This window comes from Sorex araneus, chromosome 2, assembly GCF_027595985.1.
Source record: "Sorex araneus isolate mSorAra2 chromosome 2, mSorAra2.pri, whole genome shotgun sequence".
NCBI classification, from domain to species: Eukaryota; Metazoa; Chordata; class Mammalia; order Eulipotyphla; family Soricidae; genus Sorex; species Sorex araneus.
The window spans coordinates 372085860-372107418 of record NC_073303.1 but is presented as its reverse complement, the minus strand read 5'-3'; the positions used below and the strand labels follow the sequence as shown (position 1 = coordinate 372107418).

At 41.5% G+C, this 21559-nt stretch overlaps 1 protein-coding gene across 2 annotated transcripts in view; it reads right to left on the bottom strand.

Moving 5' to 3' along the window:
* CDH7 (cadherin 7) overlaps window positions 1–21559 on the bottom strand; it is a 158768-nt gene that overhangs the window by 74285 nt on the left and 62924 nt on the right. For both annotated transcript variants that reach the window (XM_055126070.1, XM_055126071.1), the window contains exons 3-5: window positions 14491–14785; window positions 9502–9621; window positions 2139–2306 (exon numbers count right to left, since the gene is read on the bottom strand). In XM_055126070.1, the coding sequence (XP_054982045.1) occupies window positions 2139–2306; window positions 9502–9621; window positions 14491–14785 (583 nt within the window). The remainder of the gene's footprint in view (window positions 1–2138; window positions 2307–9501; window positions 9622–14490; window positions 14786–21559) is intronic.

Genomic DNA, 21559 nt, shown 5'->3' with positions numbered 1-21559 from the left:
GAACAAAGACTTTACCAATGAAATCGGTTAGCTGGCTAACCGATGAAAACACTTGATGACTAAATCTTTGCTTTGTAACAGGAGGCTAAAACAATACTGGTACAAGACACACCTTCCTTCTAGCCTCAGATGTTTTTTGATGTGCGGAAAGAGGAGGTTAGCCAATAGTGGACAACTTAATATAACTGTAAATACGATAAATTTATAAATGTATTATAAATATATTTATAACTATTTTGATGCATTATAAATGTAATATACCTGTATCTATAAATATCTTATATGATGTATTTATAATGAAATTATAAACATGATAGATTTATAGTCACTGGAAATAATAAACTGAATATTAAACATAAAACAAAAATAGCATAGCATGAACTTCAATAGGCCAACAGAAGCCTATTTCTGATGACATGGTGTTACACAATTTTCAGAACAGCATGTCAGTGAAACATAGTATATTACTAAAACATGGTATGTTTCTAAAATGTATTCAAACATTGGAGAAGGAAATGAAAGTAAACCAATGTTAGTCTTCTTTGAGCTCATAAATTTAACTAGGCTCATACTGATGTGTGTGGGTTGTATACAGATACACAAACCCAATAGGGCATCAGTAAAATAATATTATTTGACTAAAAGGAAACACACACATAACATGAACAGTATAGCTTTTTAAACTTTTTTTTTTTCAACAAGCACTCTTCTTCGTAGGAAAGGAGGGAGGAAAAAGGGAAGAAGGAAGGAAGGGAGGAAGGAAGGAAGGAAAGAAGAAAGGAAGGAAGGAAGGAAGGAAGGAAGGAAGGAAGGAAGGAAGGAAGGAAGGAAGGATGGATGAATGAAGGAAGGAAGGAAGGAAAAAAGGAAGGAAAGAAGGAAAGAAGGGAGAGAGGAAGGAAGGAAGGAAGGAAGGAAGGAAGGAAGGAAGGAAGGAAGGAAGGAAGGAAGGAAGGAAGGAAGGAAGGAAGGGAGGGAGGGAGGGAGGGAGGGAGGGAGAGAGGGAGGGAGGGAAGATATTACTTAAATGCTAAACTTAGGTAAAATTTTCTCTATTTACCATGAGATGCTGAAATGCCTGGGAAACAAAAATAATATTTAAAGTGCATAAAATTAAAATGAAACATATAAAGCTGAAATATTTAAAGGAAAGGAGACAGGCATTCCCATTTACAGAAAAAGCACCCTTGTTTGAAATGATTGCTTGTAAAATTTGTTTGGAAGGTGCTAACTCATTCCTATGACCAGCATTTCAAAGACATTATAGTCTCTGCATTTTCCTTACCTTCTGGAGTACACTGAAAAGCTTCACTACAAACTAAAAGAGCACTAAAAATTTTTTATAAGCAGGACATCTTTACCTGAGGAACTTTTTCTTTCTTTTACTTGGTTAAATGAAAAACTGCCTTGTTCACAGCAATAATTCAGAGTTAGTCATTTCATGGTTCTCTAGACTGGTTTTAAGTGGCTGGAGGGAGGGTTGGCCACACCCAGTGGTGCTAAGAGGTGATTTCTGCCTCTGTGCTCAGAAGGGACCCTGAAGGGGCTTCAAGGACCATACAGAGAGCCAGAGACTCCAACCGTATCCAGGGCAAGTGTCTTACCTCCTGTACATTCTCTCTGGTCCATGGAGTAAATTTTTTTTCAATCACTGACTGTTTGCATAAGAAATACATGGTTTCACTGCTCAAGGAATGTGAAAGGGGCATGCACTAGTTATCACAAAGCATGGAATGAAAACCAAGAGAGTTCTGCACTCTCGGTAAAAATATAGCAACATCATTTAAAATGCAGAACCAAAGAACTGCATTGGGGTATTTCTACCAGCAACAGCCTCACAACTCATAGGATGTATGAAAAAGGCAAAAATTAAAGTCAAAGACATAATCCATGGTCAGGTGTTCAAAATGCGATCCAAAAATGTCATATTTAAGACAGAAGTCATGCAAAAAAATTAGATGGCCTCAATTTACTGTCAATACCCTTGTTATCTGTCATTTCTGAATTAAAATCATGCTTCCAGATAATTGGCAGAGAATGCAGTAGAATTATTTCCATGAAGGCTATTTATAAATAATTCCCTTTTAGAGACATTCTTACAGAGCGGCAAGGAAAGTCAGCGCATGTGCCGGGCTTACTTCGAGGAAAGCGAGGTGGGTTATCATTGACATCAGTCAGGGTCACGGTGACCGACGTTGTTCCTGAGAGTCCTCCATTCTGACCAACCATATCCTTTGCCTGAATAACAAGCAAATACTGGTCTTTAGCCTCTCTATCCATGTTGGGAAGGGCGGTCTTGATGACTCCTGTAAAATTTCAAATCCCAGTAAAACGCGTCATGAATCACCACTGCATTCACATGAATGAACACCAGTAGAGCACATTCTCTTGAGTCGGTGCCCTTTGTTGATTTAATCATCTTAAGCAGACTTACCCCGATGGGCTGTGGTAATTAGAGACAATATCACAACACACAGGAAGTGTCAGAAGCGTAGGACTTCTTAGTATAAGACAGAGGAGTATCTTTAAGTTTCAGAGGACTATTGTTAGGGAAGCAACACTTTAAGAAGAATTTAAAGTACTCCTTATCCTACAGTAACTGGGAAGTCACCTCCACAAATATTACGACCATGACCTCTCCTGATTTTCTTTCAGCTTCTCTAATAACTTAATTCTAGTGCCATAAACTCACCATAAATCTTTCAGCTACTGGCCCTACTGCCACTCTGCCGAGTTAAAACATACTCTGGAAAGGAAAGAGTAAGAGTGATCTACGTTCAGTGAGCAAAACACCATTTCACACTGCAACGATCAACTGGTGACTTTAGGCTGCGACAGAGTCAGAAGAAGCTGTTCAATGAGAGGGTGACTGTGTTCGTGGAAACGAGCAAATGTGAAACTACCGGTGTGTTTTGGTGATGTTCATCTCTAGGCAAGAGCACTTAATATTGGCAGTCCTTCATCAGCCTTCAGATGTGTCAAAACTGCATGTTGCTCAGTGGGGAAATGACTCAATAGTCATTCTTGCAGTGAGTGCATCATTTTATATTAATAACTAATTGATTTAATTAGTATGCATGTACAACTAGACAATAACCTCTACTCTGGGGGAGAAATGTGTTGTGTGTAAGCATGTAAAATGAAGTATATGCCTAATATATTAGACTTAGAAACTGTTCACAGAGATGTTATCAAATGGAAATCTATTTAATATTGATCAATGGGGACTTTGAACCTAGTAATTAGAGGCCATCTTTACTAATGAAATATAAGAAGTCTAGAATGCTACTTAATCATTTCTTGCACTTTCATCTTTTCCATCAAGGACAATATCTTACATAATCACTTTGGGCAATTACGTCTATTGACTAAGCTGGAAAAAGGTCTAAAGAGATTCTAACTTTTAGGGAGATGTCAGAATTTAAATCTTTAGAGGCTCATAGCCAGAGGAACAAGTGTATGACTTGGACATCACAGTTGCTTAATAGAGGTGGGTTCTTTGAGCAGAAGTAATTGCATACAAATTTGGGATATTCTCCCTTGTGCTCAGTGTAGAGACTATTTAAATCCTCCAAGGTTACACAGAAAAATTAAGCCGCCAACTTCAGTTGTTTAAAAGCTGATCCTTAAGTGGGTGTGTCTTATCATGATTTCTATGTGTTCTGCTTTATCTGCCAGACAAACATGATAAGCTCAAATTCTGTCTTGTTTTGTTTTGGTTTGGTTTGGAGCCACACCTGGCAGTGTCCCAGGCTTACTCCTGGTTCTGTGCCCAAGGATCACTCGTGTGCCCGGGGCCCATATGCAATGTCAGGGATGGAAACTGGGTTCGTTGCATGCAAGGCAAGTGCCCGACCTGCTATACTATTGCTTCAGCCCCTATAAACTCAAATGTTACTATAGAATGCTTGTTCTCTACAACACAGAATTCTAGCTTGGGAACTAGTCTCCCAGATAGCAGGAGGGGTGGGGAGTAGGGGCAAGTGAGCCACATTTTCAATCTTTTAGAACAATTTAAATAATGTATTATTGTTACCCCAAATTCCAAGTTACATAACTCTCATGCTATGTTCCACATTCATAGTTTTGTTTAGGTCTGATAACTAATTCTCCAGCACCAACACACAGTCATGCAAACATAAATCAATATTTTAAACATTTAGGTTACCCTACTTTAAGGCAGTTACATTTCTAAATGTTAATCAGGTTTTTTTAATGCACTAAATATAAATTGGTATTCTTGCTACATTTACAGCAATTCAAGGCCACTTTAAGGAACTACTTTCTGAATTATCTTGGTTACCTATCGACTACATATAAATGTCTTTGAAGACTACATATAAATGTCTTTGAAATACCACATTATTAAGGAAAATTAGTCATGTTCCCTGGATTCAGTGACAAGTGCCTGATGCATACTATCAGTCGAGCTATAAAGTATCTCTTGATATTTCATGGCTGTTTTTTAATGCTTGTGTTAACTCTAATCTACTACATGACAAGCAGTGAATATCAAGCAAAGCCATCTTTGTCTAAGGCTCTGGAAATTCTACTTCTCCAAGTTTTTCATCTTGTTTTATGCCATTTGCTTTGATTTATAACTCCTTTTTAAAAAAATTATATATATCATCTATCTCAAATATTTGAGCAGTTGAACATTTCAGGAGATAATAAAATACTGAAATTTTTAGAAAAAATTAGTTTAAATGTTCACCTTTCCCTAATATATAGGTATGCATACATCAACCTCATACATTAGCTTTACCAGGGGAGGCATAAAATATCTAAACTCATAGGCAAAAAAAAAAACGCAACTCCTTGTCCTAACATAATTCTGTTGAGTGGACACTGTTTTTTGAAAGTCTAAAAAATGGGTCATCAAGTTACACATTTTTCATGACTTAAATTGTCTTTTTACAAGTGATCTTATAAATAATCTGTTTCTAAAACACAAATGATCACAAAGTAATGTAGGTGGTAAAGATAATTTCCAAAGATCTCAGATAGTAAGTAAATGTGTGATAAGCAAAGGAGAAAACTGAATTTTAAAAAAGGACATTCCAAAAGATAGGTTTCTACATGTTGCTAGTTTTTTATTTTGGGGTATAAGCTGCCAACATCTGGGAAAGAAATCTCACTGGATTTGATTTGCATTTTATGTTAAATAAACAGACACACAAAAAAACATTAACACTACATCTCTGAAACAATAAAAGTCAGCCTTGTCTAACCAAAACTCCATAGTTGTATGACTTTTTCATGGAAACTATTATTTACTTTCAATAATCAATCAGTTTAAGCTACCAACAATGAAAAAGAAAATGCATCCTCTACCACCCCAGAAGAAACTGACTCTGAGCTTAGGCGTTCTAAATAAATTTTCTATAACTGTGTCATCTGATTCAGTAACCCGAAACTTTTTATTTATTGACAATCCATATTCACAAGAAAGCACTGTGCCTATATAACTTAAATTTATCACTATTATTCTTCAAGAACAGTCTGGCTTTTCATCCGGGAATGAGTTTTCCAAATCATTCTCTTATGTCTGGGAGTCACTGATGATATACTTTTAAGTATATCCTATTAAGCTAATATCTGAAGAATTTGCATAGATTCTGCCTGGAACAGAGCTAGGTAACATTTCTGAATCCACCTCCACAGGGTGAGCCAGTCAAAGATGCATGGATTCTGCACACTTAGACTCGTGAATAGTCTGAATATTCCAGACACCCACTGACGTCAGAAGGTAGGCAGCAGCCGGGGAGAGGGGGAAAGGGAAGCATCCAGCCCCCTGTACTGAATCCAGCTCCATTCACTGTGCAAGGTGAAAAGGGCTTCCTCATATGTTCATAGTTCTTCTAAGCCTGTTTTATTTGGTTTCTCTACCCCTAAGCTGGGCTGGAGCAATAGCACAGCTGTTGGGCATTCGCCTTTCACGCCACCGACCCGAGTTCGATTGTTCGATTGCTCCGCCCCTCTCGGAGAGCCGGGCAAGCTACTAAGAGTATCGAGCCCGCACAGCAGAGCCTGGCAAGCTACCTGTGCTTATTGGATATGCCAAACACAGTAACAATAAGTCTCTCAATGAGAGATGTTACTGGTGCCCGCTCTAACAAATCGATGAGCAACGGGATGACAGTGACAGTGACAGTGACCTCTAAGCTAAGCAAGGAAGGGAACTGCAAAAAGATGTAGAAGAGCAAGTGAGAGAGGAACGCCTGAGAAAGGGAGAAAACTCTAGAAGAGATATCAAATGAAGGGTCCCTGATTAAGGCCTCCCATAAACCTGCATGTGGAAATTGCCCATAGGGAGCTCTGAGCGAATGCCCACCGCACAAGCCAGGCCACAAACGGAACATATATAAAGGCCACTATAGGACTGGGCCTTATTTATTTCCGGGAAACTATGACACCAGCACACAGCGCAGGCCCCGGGAGCCAGGCCTCTTAGCGGGGAAGAGAGGTCTCGAAGCTGATGAACCCTGTTTCACTAACGCTCAGTCTGTGCTCCACACCCAGCAGCACAGTCAGGGGACCTGGGTGTCCCAGCTTCCACCCCACAGCTCTTATTCTGCCCATGGCACCTTGAAATCCTACTAATTCCAGCTCATTTGGAACTGCAAATTGTGTGTCCCCTTCAGCCATCTAACAGGTCAAAATATGGCACCCCCCAGCTTGCAGGGTGCAGAGTGGAAAAGCACTTTCAGAACCAGCCTCTCCTTCCTGCAAAGTTTGAATCTATTCAGAACTGGATGGAGAAGAACCTCAGAAGGGCCCCAAAGTGCATTCTCAGGTTTTTGCTGTGGGGCTCCCTGCAGGCTGAACTGGCAACGTGGGTTTTTGTGGTAACTCACACTTCCGTTTGTGTGGGTGGAAAAATCAAGGTTGAAAATCCAGCTAGCCTCCGGTCATCTGGCCTGCAAACAGGGCTGCAGCTGGCATTTTCATGCTCTGAGGTCTGCACACTCTAGGTTAATGGTACACAATTAGTAAATAGCGCTTGATTAAGAAACAGCATTAAAATGGAATATTATTTTAATGGAAAAATTAAAAATGAGCTATAAACTAAGAGAAACACACCAAGCAACAATTGCCTGAACCTAGTTTTCCCTCCCTCCTAATCTTGATTTGGCATATTTTCCATATTTTTCTTGTCTGAAATTTTCAATATTTTTCTTTTCTTGCTTCTTCTCAAAGCCCTCAGCTTCAGAAATGTGGAAAATTGTGTTATTTCTCACATAGATAAGACTCATACTGTCAGCAAATAAGAAGGCTAACTCAAACCTGATTTACAGCTCCCCATGAGCCTCAGGACTAAGAACGTTTCCATTTTTGTCAGAGAAACACAACTATTTTTCGCAAAAGAATGCATTCTCTATATTATGAAGAATCAGAGGGGGAAATATTTTTCTGAATACCACTGCTCTAATGAGAGAAAAAGGAGAAATCCCAATGATTTCTATAATTATAGCATCAGAAGTGAAAGTAACACAAAATTAAACTCAACTCCCTTCCTCTCCTGTAATACATGATCTTTGCGATTCTGAAATTAAAAATGAAGTTAGAAGAAGCGATAGTGTGATCCACACAGAAAATGGTCCAGTCAAAGGCCTAGGGCTCAGTTCCTCTGGGTTTCTGAGAAACCTATTATCTTATAACAAACCTAAAATCACAAGCCAGTCATTAGTCGCAGCAAAATATTTAACCCTTGGGATTGGTACATGCTATTTTGGGGGAAGTTATGTAATGCAGGAGAGTATAATTTGTGAACAAACTGTCAGAAACTTGTCAATGTCGTTCTATGCTGCAAAAGTAGATATATAAAGGGAACGGGTGGGTGTCTGACTTTAGGATTCTCAATTCTATCATCAAATCAACCAGCAGCAAATGTTCTACATTCACAGCATTCATATCGCAAGTAAATACTTTCATTTGCTTCTCCTGCAACACTTGCTTAATAAGAACCATTTCTTCTTCACTAGATTTTCCAGGTGGGATTCAAATGCTACCACTGCATGAGTATAAAAAATTCCAAGGCCATCTCCATGAATTCTTAACGAGTCAAGAAGCATCATTCTCGAGATGTTTAAAATATCTCCCCACACTGAGATTTGAGAATCTAATAATATTGGCACTTAAAAATATATATGAAATATCCATTTAGGACCACGAGTACTATCCAAATATTCAATCTCATAAATGTGACCATTTAAAAGTTAATTTTTCTCCATGATAATGACAAAATGTCTAAATTATAGAGCAATTTTCAACAGTGACAAAATCAACAAAACACCCACCCATTTTGATCCCCACCCACTCTACCCAATACATAGAGAAGGGAGAAAAGTATTTTATAACTAAAATAGAAGGCCCCAAATGATAGTCTTGCTTAATGTAAGGTTTTCATTTTAGCTTAAAAGCAAAGCAAAGCCAGGCAGTTGGTGCAACTCAGGGAAACCTTGTCTCCGAATTTTTGTTTTCATGAAGCATTTATTTGGGCTTCTAACTTAGTAAATCATCTCCCCAATGGGTATGTTTCAATGAATTTCCCCAAGAAAACTCATTTCCGAACTCTTGGAAAGATAAACTGAACCTATTACCTCGTCTACTACTTGATGAGCCTGAGATTAAGTTTTATTGTGTATAATTGTTCTCTAAATGATGGAAAACAAAATGAAAATGGAACAAAAGGGAAGAACTGGCTTTCCTTCCATGGTCAGTAGACAATACCTCAACGTCTATTCTGTTTCTTTTATTGGAGAGAGGCAGGGGCGGACCCAGGTCCCCACACACAGGAAGGAGCCCGGGCACTTCCTGAGCACAGACTTACTGCTGCTCCACTCCACAGAGGCACCCGGAACTACTGGGGGTTCCGTGGAGTACTGGGTGTTGACCTGGGCTCAGCAAAATGCAAGGCAGGTCCCTTCACCCCTGCACTATCCTCCACTGTTGAATGATTTTTAACATATAATGTTGTGTTTAATCTTGGTGGGAATACTGCTAAACAATGCAAAATATTCTTTTCTTTGTTTTTGATTTTTGGGTCACACCCAGCAATGCACAAGAGTTACTCCTGGCTGTGTACTCAGGAATTACTCCTGGCAGTGCTCAGTGCTTGGGGAACCATATGGGCCAGGGCGGCCGTGTGCAAGGCACACCCGCTGTGCTATAGCTCCAGCCCCAATACAAAACATTCTTCAGTGACTCCTATGCTACCTGTGATGAATACACACACACTGAGAGAAACACAATAAGGAGAGCCAAGGATACTGAATAAAAATAATTTCAAGGAAGAGTTTATTCTAATTCACCTCAGGAGCACCATATGCTTAGGTTCTCATGCTCAGTCATCCAGCCTACTTGGCAGAGAATTGGTCCCTGGGCCCTCTGAACATCCTTTGGATGTCCTACCTGCCCCCACCCATCCCCAAATTATTCTAATTCAATGTCAAAGTCTGAATCATGCGTTTGCAAGGAGTGTCCCGTTTCCATGGTTACCTGTCTTGGGTTCCACAGAGAAGTAAGGCTGTCCTTGCAGAATGCTATAGACGACTCGGGCGCTGTTGCCATACGTGGGGTCATCGGCGTCTGTTGCTGTTACTTGTACCACCGAGGTTCCTATGGACCAACCCACAAAGCAAATGAATTTAAAGCTTCTGAGAACCACAAAACATTGTCTACTCACAAAAGGCTCAGACTCTATGATTGGTTTTTGTTTTTCTATTTTTCGAGGCATAGGACAAAGGAGTATGTCAATGGACATGATGGACCCCTTAGGAAGACAAACACTAATGAAACTTCACAAATATTTAAGAAATCTAAAAGTATGTTGGCAAAAAAATCGGTGATTAATAATGCCCAATAGGATAGGAATCTACTCAGGATTCACTGGAGTTAAAATTTTAGGCATCTCAACCAACAGAACCAGGGGACTAAGTTTTTCTAGAACATTCCATGCAGATCTCCATCAACGTGCACAGAGGAGCATGGCAAGACTGCTCATCATGCAGGGGGTCTCTCTGTCACAGCTCATTAGAGTCTGACAAAAAGGGAAACATCCAAACCGAATGAGCGACCCAGTTCCAACCGTCCATTGAACCTGATATCTGGTGACTGCATTTATGTCATTAGTAATAGTTTTCATGTGCTTCTGCCTCTTGTTTTGTGTCATTTTTTTTTCTTGAACACGTTGATGTCTTGCTGCAATTTGTGTTAATTAAGCCACAGCCACCTGCGAGCCACAGGTGATACACATCAGCACTGATGTGCCAAGCATAAAAATGGAAACCCAACCCCACCCCCAGGAGGAAAAGTTCAGCAATGTGAAAAACTCATGCATTGTGTTGCTCCATTTGGCGACAGAATGCCATGCTAATTTTAACTGTGTATTCACTCGGTCATTATAGAAAACACCGGGCTTGCTTCCTCTTAGTTTCCTTTGCAGTGTTACCTGTCAGATGGGAGGGGTGGTCGCTGGGAGGACAGGTTATGGTGCTTGTCTCACCGGGGGCTCAACTTACTCAATCCTTGGCACCCCACATGGTCCCAAGCCCCAGCAAGAGTGATCCCAGGGCATGAGGCAGGAGTAACCCCGTGTACAGCCAGATGTGGCCCCAAAACAAACAAATAGGAAAAAAAGAAATAAAGACAGGGAAAATCGGAAAGGCACGAGGATTGAAGATGGATGCCACATGCTTCCCACACCAGAGGCCCCAACACCAACACAGTCCCTGAGCACTGCTGGGAGAAAATCCCCAGACAGAGCAGGAAGCAAACTTGTTTTATTTTATTTATTCAATTTTTATTTTTTATTTTTTTGGCCACTCCCAGTGGTGCTCAGAGCTTCCTCCTCCCTCTGAGCTCCGGGATCACTCCTGATGGCCATGGAACACCGTATGAGGTGCTGTGGGTAGAACCCAGGTAGGCTGCCTGTAAGAACAAGGGACACGTCCTACCCACATACTCTCTCTCCAGTTCCTGGAACTAACTCCTGAACACTTCTGGGTGTGGCTCCAAAACCCAACAAAGGAAAGAGATTAGAAACTAAAATAGGCTTTCTTTAGGCATTTTAATAAGGGCTTTCATCATGCTCGGCCAGCAGAGGAGATAAGTCCCACTCTTCCTTTGGATTCAGGTTTGTTTTTAATAATTTCTTGGAAATATAGCCTTTTAAAAAAATCTACCATTTTTTTTCCAATTTAGTCCTACATAGACCTATATTCCAGAATATCTCACATAAGCCATCCATATCCACTTTCTTACACGCTGATGTCCCTTCATACTGTGACTTCTGTTAATACATCAATTTTCTTTCAAATGAATAGAAATTACATATACTATATGTTAGATCTAATATATCACATTATATATTAGATATGAAACTTAAAAATTCTGAAGTACTTTTGCTTTGTTAACAATCACTCCATTGCTAGACCAGCTGGGCTGAGACAGATTTTTAATTTAAGAATTAAATTTCCGTGGAGTTGAGCACGTGTAGGGTGCCTGAGTTTGGTCCCTGTTACAAGTACTCTCTGTGGTTCCATTAGACAGACATGGAGTACGAAGCTAGGAATCTAAGCACCACTGTGTTTGACCCAATCAAAACAAAGAATTTAACTGTGATTGGTTTTCAGTGATATACTGAATATTTATGCTTTTTATTTTCTCTAAAATGGACTATTCCAGAAATATATTTTCTGATGACGTTCTTAAGTACTGATTTCATACTTTATTTTAAAAGAACACACACACACACAACCCCCCCCAGAGGGAAATATAAACTGTAGTAAACTCAGTTGCATATACTTTTTAAGAAATAATCATCAACTTTATACATCATTGACACATTTTCAGATTATTTCAAATTTTCTATAATTATCCAATGCTCTTATGACAATGATTAAACTATCTTAAACCATCCTAAGGGCACATTCTTATCTTTTAAATTTTATAGTTAGTATTCAATGAAAACAAAAACTTCTAGTTATTAATTAAATAACTTGGATATACAATATGATCGGGTGTTATACCTACGGTTAGAATTATACACCTTCCTAAACTATGACTTGCAATAATTCATATATCATATTTTACATGAGCAGGCATTGTTCTTTATTTTGTTCTCTGTGTTCTGAATCAGTAACAAGTAAATACTGAAAATATTTCACATTAATTTTCTTAAAAAATTCTACATAGACTTGGAATAATCAAATAAAGTAACTTGGCAGGTGGAATTAATAATGTACAATTGGTGTCACTAGAGAGAGAGAGAGAGAGAGAGAGAGAGAGAGAGAGAGGAGAGAGAGAGGAAGAGAGGGAGACAGAATCATTTCAATGGCAGCACCTCTAAAACCCACAAAGTACTGCACATTGTAGCAGCTGACAACAAAGAATTCACATTAATACCATGTCCATGGACTGGAGCAATAGCACAGTGCATAGGGCGTATGTCTTGCATGCAGCTGACCTGGGTTCGATTCCTCTGTCCCTCTCGGAGAGCCTGGCAAGCTACCGAGAGCATCTCGCCAACATGGCGGCAGAGCCTGACAAGCTCGCCATGGTGTATTCGATATGCCAAAAACAGTAACAACAAGTCTCACAATGGAGACATTACTGGTGCCCACTCGAGCAAATCGATGAACAATGTGACTACAGCATGACAGCGTGACAGCGCGACCATGTCTCTAGCTAATGTTCACAGCTACAGTTCATGTAGGAAAGGCGGTCGTGTACAAGCCAAATTTTGACACTAAAATGTCCTTGAGAATCAGGACTTGCTCAAGGACATCTCCCAAAAATCCCTGCTTCTAATTCTGGAGAAAACATGCCTTGCATTTTCTAAAACGTTGTAAATCTGGCAGCTGTTGCTGTTCTTATTGTTGTTTTGGCTGGTGGTGTCAAGCAACATTGCAGGAAGTAGTCTGAAGCAGTGGGGTCGCTGAGAAGGTGGAAATAAGCCAATTTGGTTGGAAAAAAAAAATGTTTGAACTATTTTACTGAACAGAGATGGTACCATAGAGGTCCAGAATTCTTAACCAGCTCTGAATCGCCGGGCTCACTTTCCGCTTGAATGTCTTCAGTAGTTGGAGTCCAGGGATCCTAAATAATTTCCCATTTCCATGGAGCAGGAACAGAGGTCTTGGTCACTAAGTTGGGGTTTCCCCTCAAGGTCACAGAGACATAGACTTGCAATTCCACTCCAGAATACGTATTTGACTGAATTGTAAAATGAAAAAAAAAAAATGACCCTTACTGAAAAAAAATCAGACTCTGCACAATGGGATGATGGAAGTTTGAGTCTGGGAGATAGTACAGGGTTAAGGTGCTTGCCTTTCGTGCAGCCAACCCCAGTTGAATCCCTCATACCACACAGGTCCTCTGAGCATTGATCACTGGCCAGTATGACCAAAAAGAAAAAAAAATACAAGTTCAATCACTAATTTTAAATAAATAGGTTCTTTTCAATAGGAAATACATAAAACAGCTGGTCCATGTCCCAGGCCATCATTTCTAATTGTTTTCTAAGATCAACGATCCTGAAATTACACACCAATTAAAAACCATCCCAGAGGCACCTGAATAAATGGGATTTAAATTTGTATTATTTGATGCAAACTGTATACTAAAAGGATTTTACTTTTTTTTTCCAGTAATGAGGCAAAGTCAAGAGATGTTTGAATAAAACAGCCCTTCCTGATTTTTATGTTAGATTCTCTCAAACTCAGTTAGTTTTACCAATACTGTCAATTCAATATAAGTCCTCCTGTGCTTGTGTTTCTGGAGGCGATGCACACTGCTGGTTTGCAGACACTCCAGGGGCAGAGAGACCAACGGATGCAAAGGTTCACCTGGCCAGCCCCAGGCCTGCTCTCTGCGCAGGTAACAGAGGCTTGCTTTGAATACTGAATCATCACCCTAATATCATTGAGTGAAAAAACACACACGCAGAGAAGATCATCACAAAACTCTGCCGGAAGCACTTCATTTTTTTTTAACTCCATAGCCATAATTTTAGCCTTTGTTTGAACATCAAATATTCCATTCAAAGGAAATGCGAGACCCTTGCAATTTGGTGAAGTCATGGAGAAAACTGTGTAAATGGAAGCCTTCTCTCATTCCCCACCTAAGGGAAACAAATTGTCCCATACCACGTGGTAACACAGGCAGCTTGGACCTAACCTTGCACAATAAGGGATTTCGTTCTTCAGCACTGCTGAAGGTTACATTTTCAGTTCAGCGCCCTGGATCCTCCAACACCCCAAAAAAGCATTGCAAGAGCTTATGTTCAGGGTCGGAGTGATAGCACAGCAGGTAGGGCATTTGCCTTGCACATGGCCAACCCAGGTTCGATCCCCAGCATCCCATACCGTCCCCCAAGCACTGCCCTGAGTAATTCCTGAGTGCAGAGCCAGGAGTAAGCCTGAGCATCAATGGGTGTGACACCAAAAGCTGAAAAAAAAAAAAAAAAAGCTTGTGTTCATTACTCACCCACTGGAGACATTTCAGGGACTCCAGCTGTGTAGGGGCCATCTAAGAATTTGGGTTCGTTGTCATTGATGTCCTGGATCTTGATGACGAATTCAGACTCGGGCTCCACGGGCTTGTTGGTGAGTCTGTCGAGAGCCTGGGCCCGGAGCGTGTAGTAGGCCTGCTCCTCGCGGTCCAGCCTCTTGGTCGCGTGAATATCCCCCGTGTTCTCATCGATAATGAAAATGGAACTTGCCCCTTCGCCTGACAAGATGTACTTGATAGAGCCATCTCCTTTATCAACATCGGAGTGAAGCTGGTGAAAAATTCATGGGAGAGGAGATTAACTTACAAGAGAGTCAGCGATAGGGAGCTACGTAAAAAATAAATAAATAAATAAATAAATAAATAAGCAATTCCTAGGTCAGTTCTCCGCACAAAATTCTAATGTTCTTGGAAAGACAAGCTGACGCTTATTGTGCACGGTAGAAAGGCTATTTGAGTGTGTCGGCTTGCTCTGGGGAGCGAGAATGGCTCATTTCTTCCTACAACCAGACTTTTCTCCAAAGGTCTTCTAGATCATTCCTAAAGTGGCAGCCTTTTTTTTTATTCCTATTCTGGCCTGCAGCTTGTGAGTGCTAGAACAGGGTAGATATTCCGTAAGCATGCATGTGCTTGCTTTGCTCTTACTCCAAGCCCGGGACTACAGATTTGTGGATCCAGCTCTCATATGCGATTTAGTATGCTCAGGAACTCGCACATGCTTTGAATCTGTCTTTCCCGCCCATGACTTTTCATGATTAACAAGTAGAGATTGATGTGCAGTCAACATGGGCCTCCAAATCCCATTCTATATTTTCAAATTTGAACTTAAAAAAAAATTACGCTGCTCTCTGAAGTAGGAATTTTAAATCAATATGTGCCCGCGACTTCAACTAAAACCTTTCTTGAAATACCAAGAACTGCATTAGATTTGCATGATTAACCCCAGCGTCGGCAGCGGGCCAGCTCTGACTCATTTGCATTTCCTATCTGGAACTGTCCCTGCTATATGTCAGAACATTATGTTGAACACAGGAACCTTAGGAAACTCAGAAATAATTACACATTTTCCTGAACTTTATAACCTGAGAAATACAGTACTCAATCTGTCATTTCAACAATCTTCCATCCCCTCTAAACTGCCATCATTTTTGGAACTTCGATTAATCTGAATGCAAAAAAAAAATAAAACCAATTTACCAAATCACAAGGCTTTGTGCCGCTCTACAGAACTGCATTTGCATTCTTTCAAAGAAAGGGCGCTGCGAATAAAAAAATATATATGTGGGAGATGCCTAGGAAAGTGGGGACAGTGTGGGTTCATCTGCCCTGGTAGCCTTTGAGGAAACGGCCTTTTGCCCCAGGGATTTCTACGCGAGAGACTTCAGCTGGATTTAGACTCCCATTTGCACGTGCTTAAACACCCAATTGAGCCCTTAGTGTCTATACTCCTGACGCTGGACTACATAACACAAGGGGTGAGTTTCTGGCACAGACTGTCACCCGGATTCACTCCATGTGGAATGGGCTAGCGATCCTCTGAGATGTAATTTTCAAAGACAGTGGCCTGCAGGGAGAGAGCCCAAAGGGCTCATGCTGATGCTGATGCTTTGCCTGCAGGAGTTCCCTCCACCTGGCTCAATCCTGGCCACCACGGATCCCCCCAAAGCCAAAATTCTAACCACAAATAAAGAGCAAGATGAGCGAGGGCCAGTTCTCTTAGCTCTTCCTACACATGCTTCTGTAAGGAGCAAGAAAGCGGCGCCTGGGTAGGGCCTGAGCCAAGGTGCCTCCCCGCGTGCCCGTGAGGCTCTGAGAACTCAAAGAAGGGCTGAATCATCTCTCATGTCTCTGCCGCCAGAGCAACTAGGGATGAGGAGTCGGGCTTGGCCCCCAGCCAGCTCTCGGGCAGCCTGGGGTTGTGAGAACAATCCGGTGCGATGTAATTCTGCATCCAGACAGGTGGGGACAATGGCATCTAACAAGGACTCAGGAAGAGGGGCCAGAGGGGCCAGGCTGGTGGGAGAGAGGAACAGGTAGGGCAGCTCCCTGCTCCCTTCCACGGAGACCTTTAATCCATGCCAGTATCTCACAGCAATGAACTCTAGCGCCTCCACCACCATAAGCAAGAACAGGCGTCACAAGGGCGACTGAGAGATGAGGATAAACTGCTGTGAAGGCCCTTTTCGCCTCTCTTCTAAGCCCTCCTGTGCCTGCTGGATTGCTCTGCCTGCCTGCTCCTGTTCACGGGCAAGAGAGCATCCGGGAAGCGGCGATACCCCTGAGAAATACAGAAGCGACCCAGCTCTGGATCTTCTGCGGCAGGTTTGTGTGACTGCTAAGGTTCAGGAGGGATGCCCATGGCCCCCTGACCCCAGGATTCATCCAGTTCTCTCCACTGAGTGCTGCTAAGGTAGCACCGGGCTCCTGTACTTCGCAAGGCAAGTGAGCAAGAACATAGCTCAGCCTTTCACAGTCTTGAAATTCTCTGACCTTCCACCCGAGCACCCAAGATTTCATTGGGGCAATTGTGAGCTGCTTCCTTAACTGATGGTGTGGGAGGCTGCTCAGTAGGGGGATGGGTGGTCCATCTTGTTTGCTTCCCCACTATTCCAAGGCTCCCCCTCCATTTAATCTATCTCGGCAGGCAGCCTCCTCCACGCCCCCCCCCACACGCACACACACACACACACACACACATCTGTTACAGGAGCTGCGAAACTTAACCATCCTCCCCATTACTGACACTTTTCTCCCAGCTGGGACCATCACTAGACTTGTAATCACTGCCAAAATTCACAAGCAGAAAATTGCCTGGAGTCTGAGCTCAGTGTCCTTGCAAGGTTAGTGTAAGCAGCTGCAGTTGAGAGTTGATGACCAACTTTGCAATGTTGAGATGGAGACATAATTATCCGAAGCATTCAGACATTTAATCTGGGAGTCTGTGTCCATCACTAATCTTAATAGGCCCAGCCAAGCCCACGCCGTCAGTGGAAGTCGGCCAACATTCTGCGTGGAGAAAGAAAGACTCACAAAAGGAGAGCACTGTGGAGGGAAAACCCCAAAGCATTCCTGTGCTGATATATACCTTCTTATTTACACACACACACAGACACACACACAGACACACATACACACACAGGAGCACGGTGTGGAAAAGTCCTATGCTTTCAGGCAAATGCCTAAGAAGGCAGACACAGAAATGTCTATGATCCTACAGTGAGATAAACGACTCAAACAACAGATGAAAAACACAACCCAAAACAAATACCAAGAACTCATGATGCCAGGTGTATTCCAATGCAAATACTCTCAGCAATGTGGCCCAGAGATACATCCAAGTAACAAGGGCAGGGGATTGGTTCATCCATCATTAGATGTAGGAAAACATTGGTTTGTCCTTTCTCCCTTGCCATACGGAGCTTAGGTTTATCCGATTATACCCATCACAGTGCTCCTGAGTCACTCCCATTCCTCTGTGTTTATCTGTAAACTCTTCTCTGTGCTCTCTTCCCCAACTGGTCTATCACCTTTTCCCCCAAATCAGAGTTCATTTACTTATAAGGTCAGATCCTTCTAGGGACACTGAGCTTGTACTGTAAGTTATATATTGCCTTTCTCCTCTCCTTATGTTTTTTTTTTGCATAGTTTACTTTAAAACAATGTCATTTTTGTGTTGACACAGGAAGACAGTTAATATTATGCTTTAGTAACTTGGGAATTAACTGAGTCCAAGTAATATTAACTCCCGGGTATCTGCTTTCTCAACTTAAACTTCAGTCACCCATAGTTCCTAGCACCCCAAAAACAGGGTTCCAACAAGGGACTGAATGGACTCAGGGCAAGCTGTGAGCTACTCTAGGATTGAAATGGGCCAGGCCAGAGCACCATGATATAATATTATATTAAGAGCATGGTCATGGACAAATGCTGTCATGATCCAAAAAGTAATGATGAGATTAGGACCCTGCTAAGTTTAGGAAAGACTAATCTGGCCTGAGCACTACAGTCTGAGATCTATAGCGAGATGTCCCCAGGAGAGAAATCCTAGAAGCTTACTATATTTCTTAATGTGTCCATACAAAATGATTAATATTATGAATGTATGTTTGTTGGACTAAGGAGAAGAGAAACACACCCACAGTTAGAATGTCAGTCTTGGCAGGGTCGTCTTACTGAGTGAATATCTGTCCTAGAAGCAGCTTCCCTGAGGGAAGAACTTTACCTCCACTTATGTATGACCACACCTATGTGTATGCCCCAACCCCTAATGTTTTGGGATTTAATTAGGCTGTAAGCGTGGGCTGGGGGATCCAAAAGGAGAATGAAGTAGAGGGGAGGAAGACACAGGAGGAGAATCACAGGAGAATGGAGAGCAGATTGGAATAAACGGCAACTGAGACCAACCAGCCTGGCCCTCGTTCCTTCCTTCATCCATCCATTGACCTCCCCAGGGTTGGGGAAGCAGCGTGAGACTGCCGAACACACAGATGCAGAGAGAGAGAGAGAGAGAGAGAGAGAGAGAGAGAGAGAGAGAGAGAGAGAGGGAGAGAGACAGAGAGAGACAGAGAGAGACAGAGAGAGACAGAGAGAGAGAGAGAGAGAGCGCTGCGGCTCTTTAGTAAATACACTGTCACTGTCACTGTCATCCCGTTGCTCATTGATTTGTTCAAGTGGGCACCAGTAATGTCTCTGATTGAGAGCCTTATTGTTACTGTTTTTGGCATATCCAATACGCACGGGTAGCTTGTCAGGCTCTGCCACTCGGGCTCATACTCTCGGTAGCTTGCCGGGCTCTCCGAGAGGGGCAAAGGAATCGAACTCGGGTCGGCCGCGTGAAAAGCGAACGCCCAACCACCGTGCTATCGCTCCAGCCACACAATTAGATAAAATTTCACCTTTACTCCTGGGTTCCCTACAGACTTGTCAGAGTATCTGTAGTGTCTCCAAAGTGAATCTTTGCATTATCAATAACTACGTATATCATATATTATAAAAGTACGTACTATTATATATAATCTTTTGCAAATGAATACAAACATTCACACATGTAGACTCCTTAGTTGAGTGTATGTTGTGATACTGGTAACTTGAACTTTTATCAGGAAGATAAAATCATGTGAATCCTAGATGTCAGGGTGCAAGCACCATATATGGTGACGGTGTAAGAAATACCAAACCGTGTTGAATTTATAATCTACCTAGGTTAACAACACAAAACACACTTTACATGAAAACGGAATATGTCTGATAATCCATAATAGCCCCATCAGCCTCTGATCAACAGAACTTTTCACTACACACACACACACACACACACACACACACACACACACACACATACAAAAGCAAGCATACATGCACACACGCACGCACATACATTGTCTCTAACATACCCATTCCTTTCTCTTCTCTTTGAACAACACATCAATCAAAAATTTTAAATCTTTTTTGGGGGGGGATACTTTGTCAAGGCTGTAATCATGCTTGTTCAAAGCTTATCTCCATAAGTAGGCTATTACGCCCCATCAAATTCATTTAATTGCTTCCCATGGTGTATAGTTCTAAACCTGGGCTCCTTGTGAACATACATTATCTCTGCCATCTCTGTTTTGGATAAGAACTCTGTATATGCTCTGCTCTGGGCATGATGGACTCACAGAAGAGCCGGAGCATAGCACTGTTTCCAGAGTTTTGGGAAAAAAAGTACTTTGTCACCTAGAGTTCAACTTACAGTTCTTTCCCCTGAATTCTTACATTCCTATTATACTTTCTGAAACATGCCTTTTGTTTTCTATTGTTACTGTTGGTTTCAACACTGTACCCAGCAATACCCAGGGTACCTTGCTCCAGTAGAGATCATGCCAGTGACAGAGAAAGCTGGGGTTCACCATGTTCAAGTCAAGAAACATGAGCCCTGTACTATCTCTGTCCCTCTGGCAAGCTATTTTAATTCAAATAGCAGAATGCATTTAATTCTGCTTTAATTCAAACATCTGGCTTTGTTCTCATTTCCATCCTCTTCGTTAATGTATAATTTCCTTAAAAAATTGGGTTCTTTTTTATGACCATATTCCAAATTCCCTATCAATAATTTACATTGCTTGGGGAATATAAGAGCCACATGGTGAAAATAGGAGTGCTGGTTTATTTTATTTCTCAGTCTTTCAAGTTTTAATAGCAATAAGAAAAAATTAATGAATAAAGGCAAAATCATGCAGCTCTGCTTTGTCCTTATCCTTTGAAGCGTTTCAATGGAGCTCAGAAACCTTCCTGCATAGGCCCATGACATGGGTACACACACGTTTCCTGTGTACACCCACGGCAATAGCATATGTACTATTTTGTACTTGCATGCTAATACACTTGGTTCACAGGAAACAATTCTCTCTCTATCCTCTCTCCCTGTTTTGCCCACTTCTCGCACACATGTATAAAGGTTTTCAAGGAAGGTTTGACCCTCCCTGGGGAATCCCCCCAACCCCCTCAAATGTAGGGAATGCTTTTGATTCACATTCTAAAATCCATAATGCACTTAATTTTCGGATCAGAACTAAAAACAGATCAATGCATTGCAGTTTCAGTGATTTTCTCACAACTTTTTCAACTCAGGGCTTGGAGCTGTAGCGCCTAATTTTTAAAGCTAAAAGCTAGTTGGCAATACAGATGGTCAACAGATATATGGGAAAATGTTCATTATCAACTATTCTCAGGGAAATGCAAATCAAATCAACACTGAGTCATCATTTCAAAAATGTGAAGTGGCCCACATCCAAAAGAATGTTAACAATGATGGCCGTACATGAGAAAGAGCCACTACTGGAGGGACTTATCCGTCCATTAGGAACCGGGTGCAGTGACTCTCGGGAACTTAAAAATAGAACATTCAGAAGACCCAGCAATTCCACTCCTAAGCCTCTATCCCAAGAACTTTAAAACATGAGGTTCAAGGACATATGCACACCTATGTCCATCACGCTATTCACAATGGCCAAGGTCTGGAAACAACCCAAGTGCCTAGGAACAGATGAGTGCATAATGAAATTGT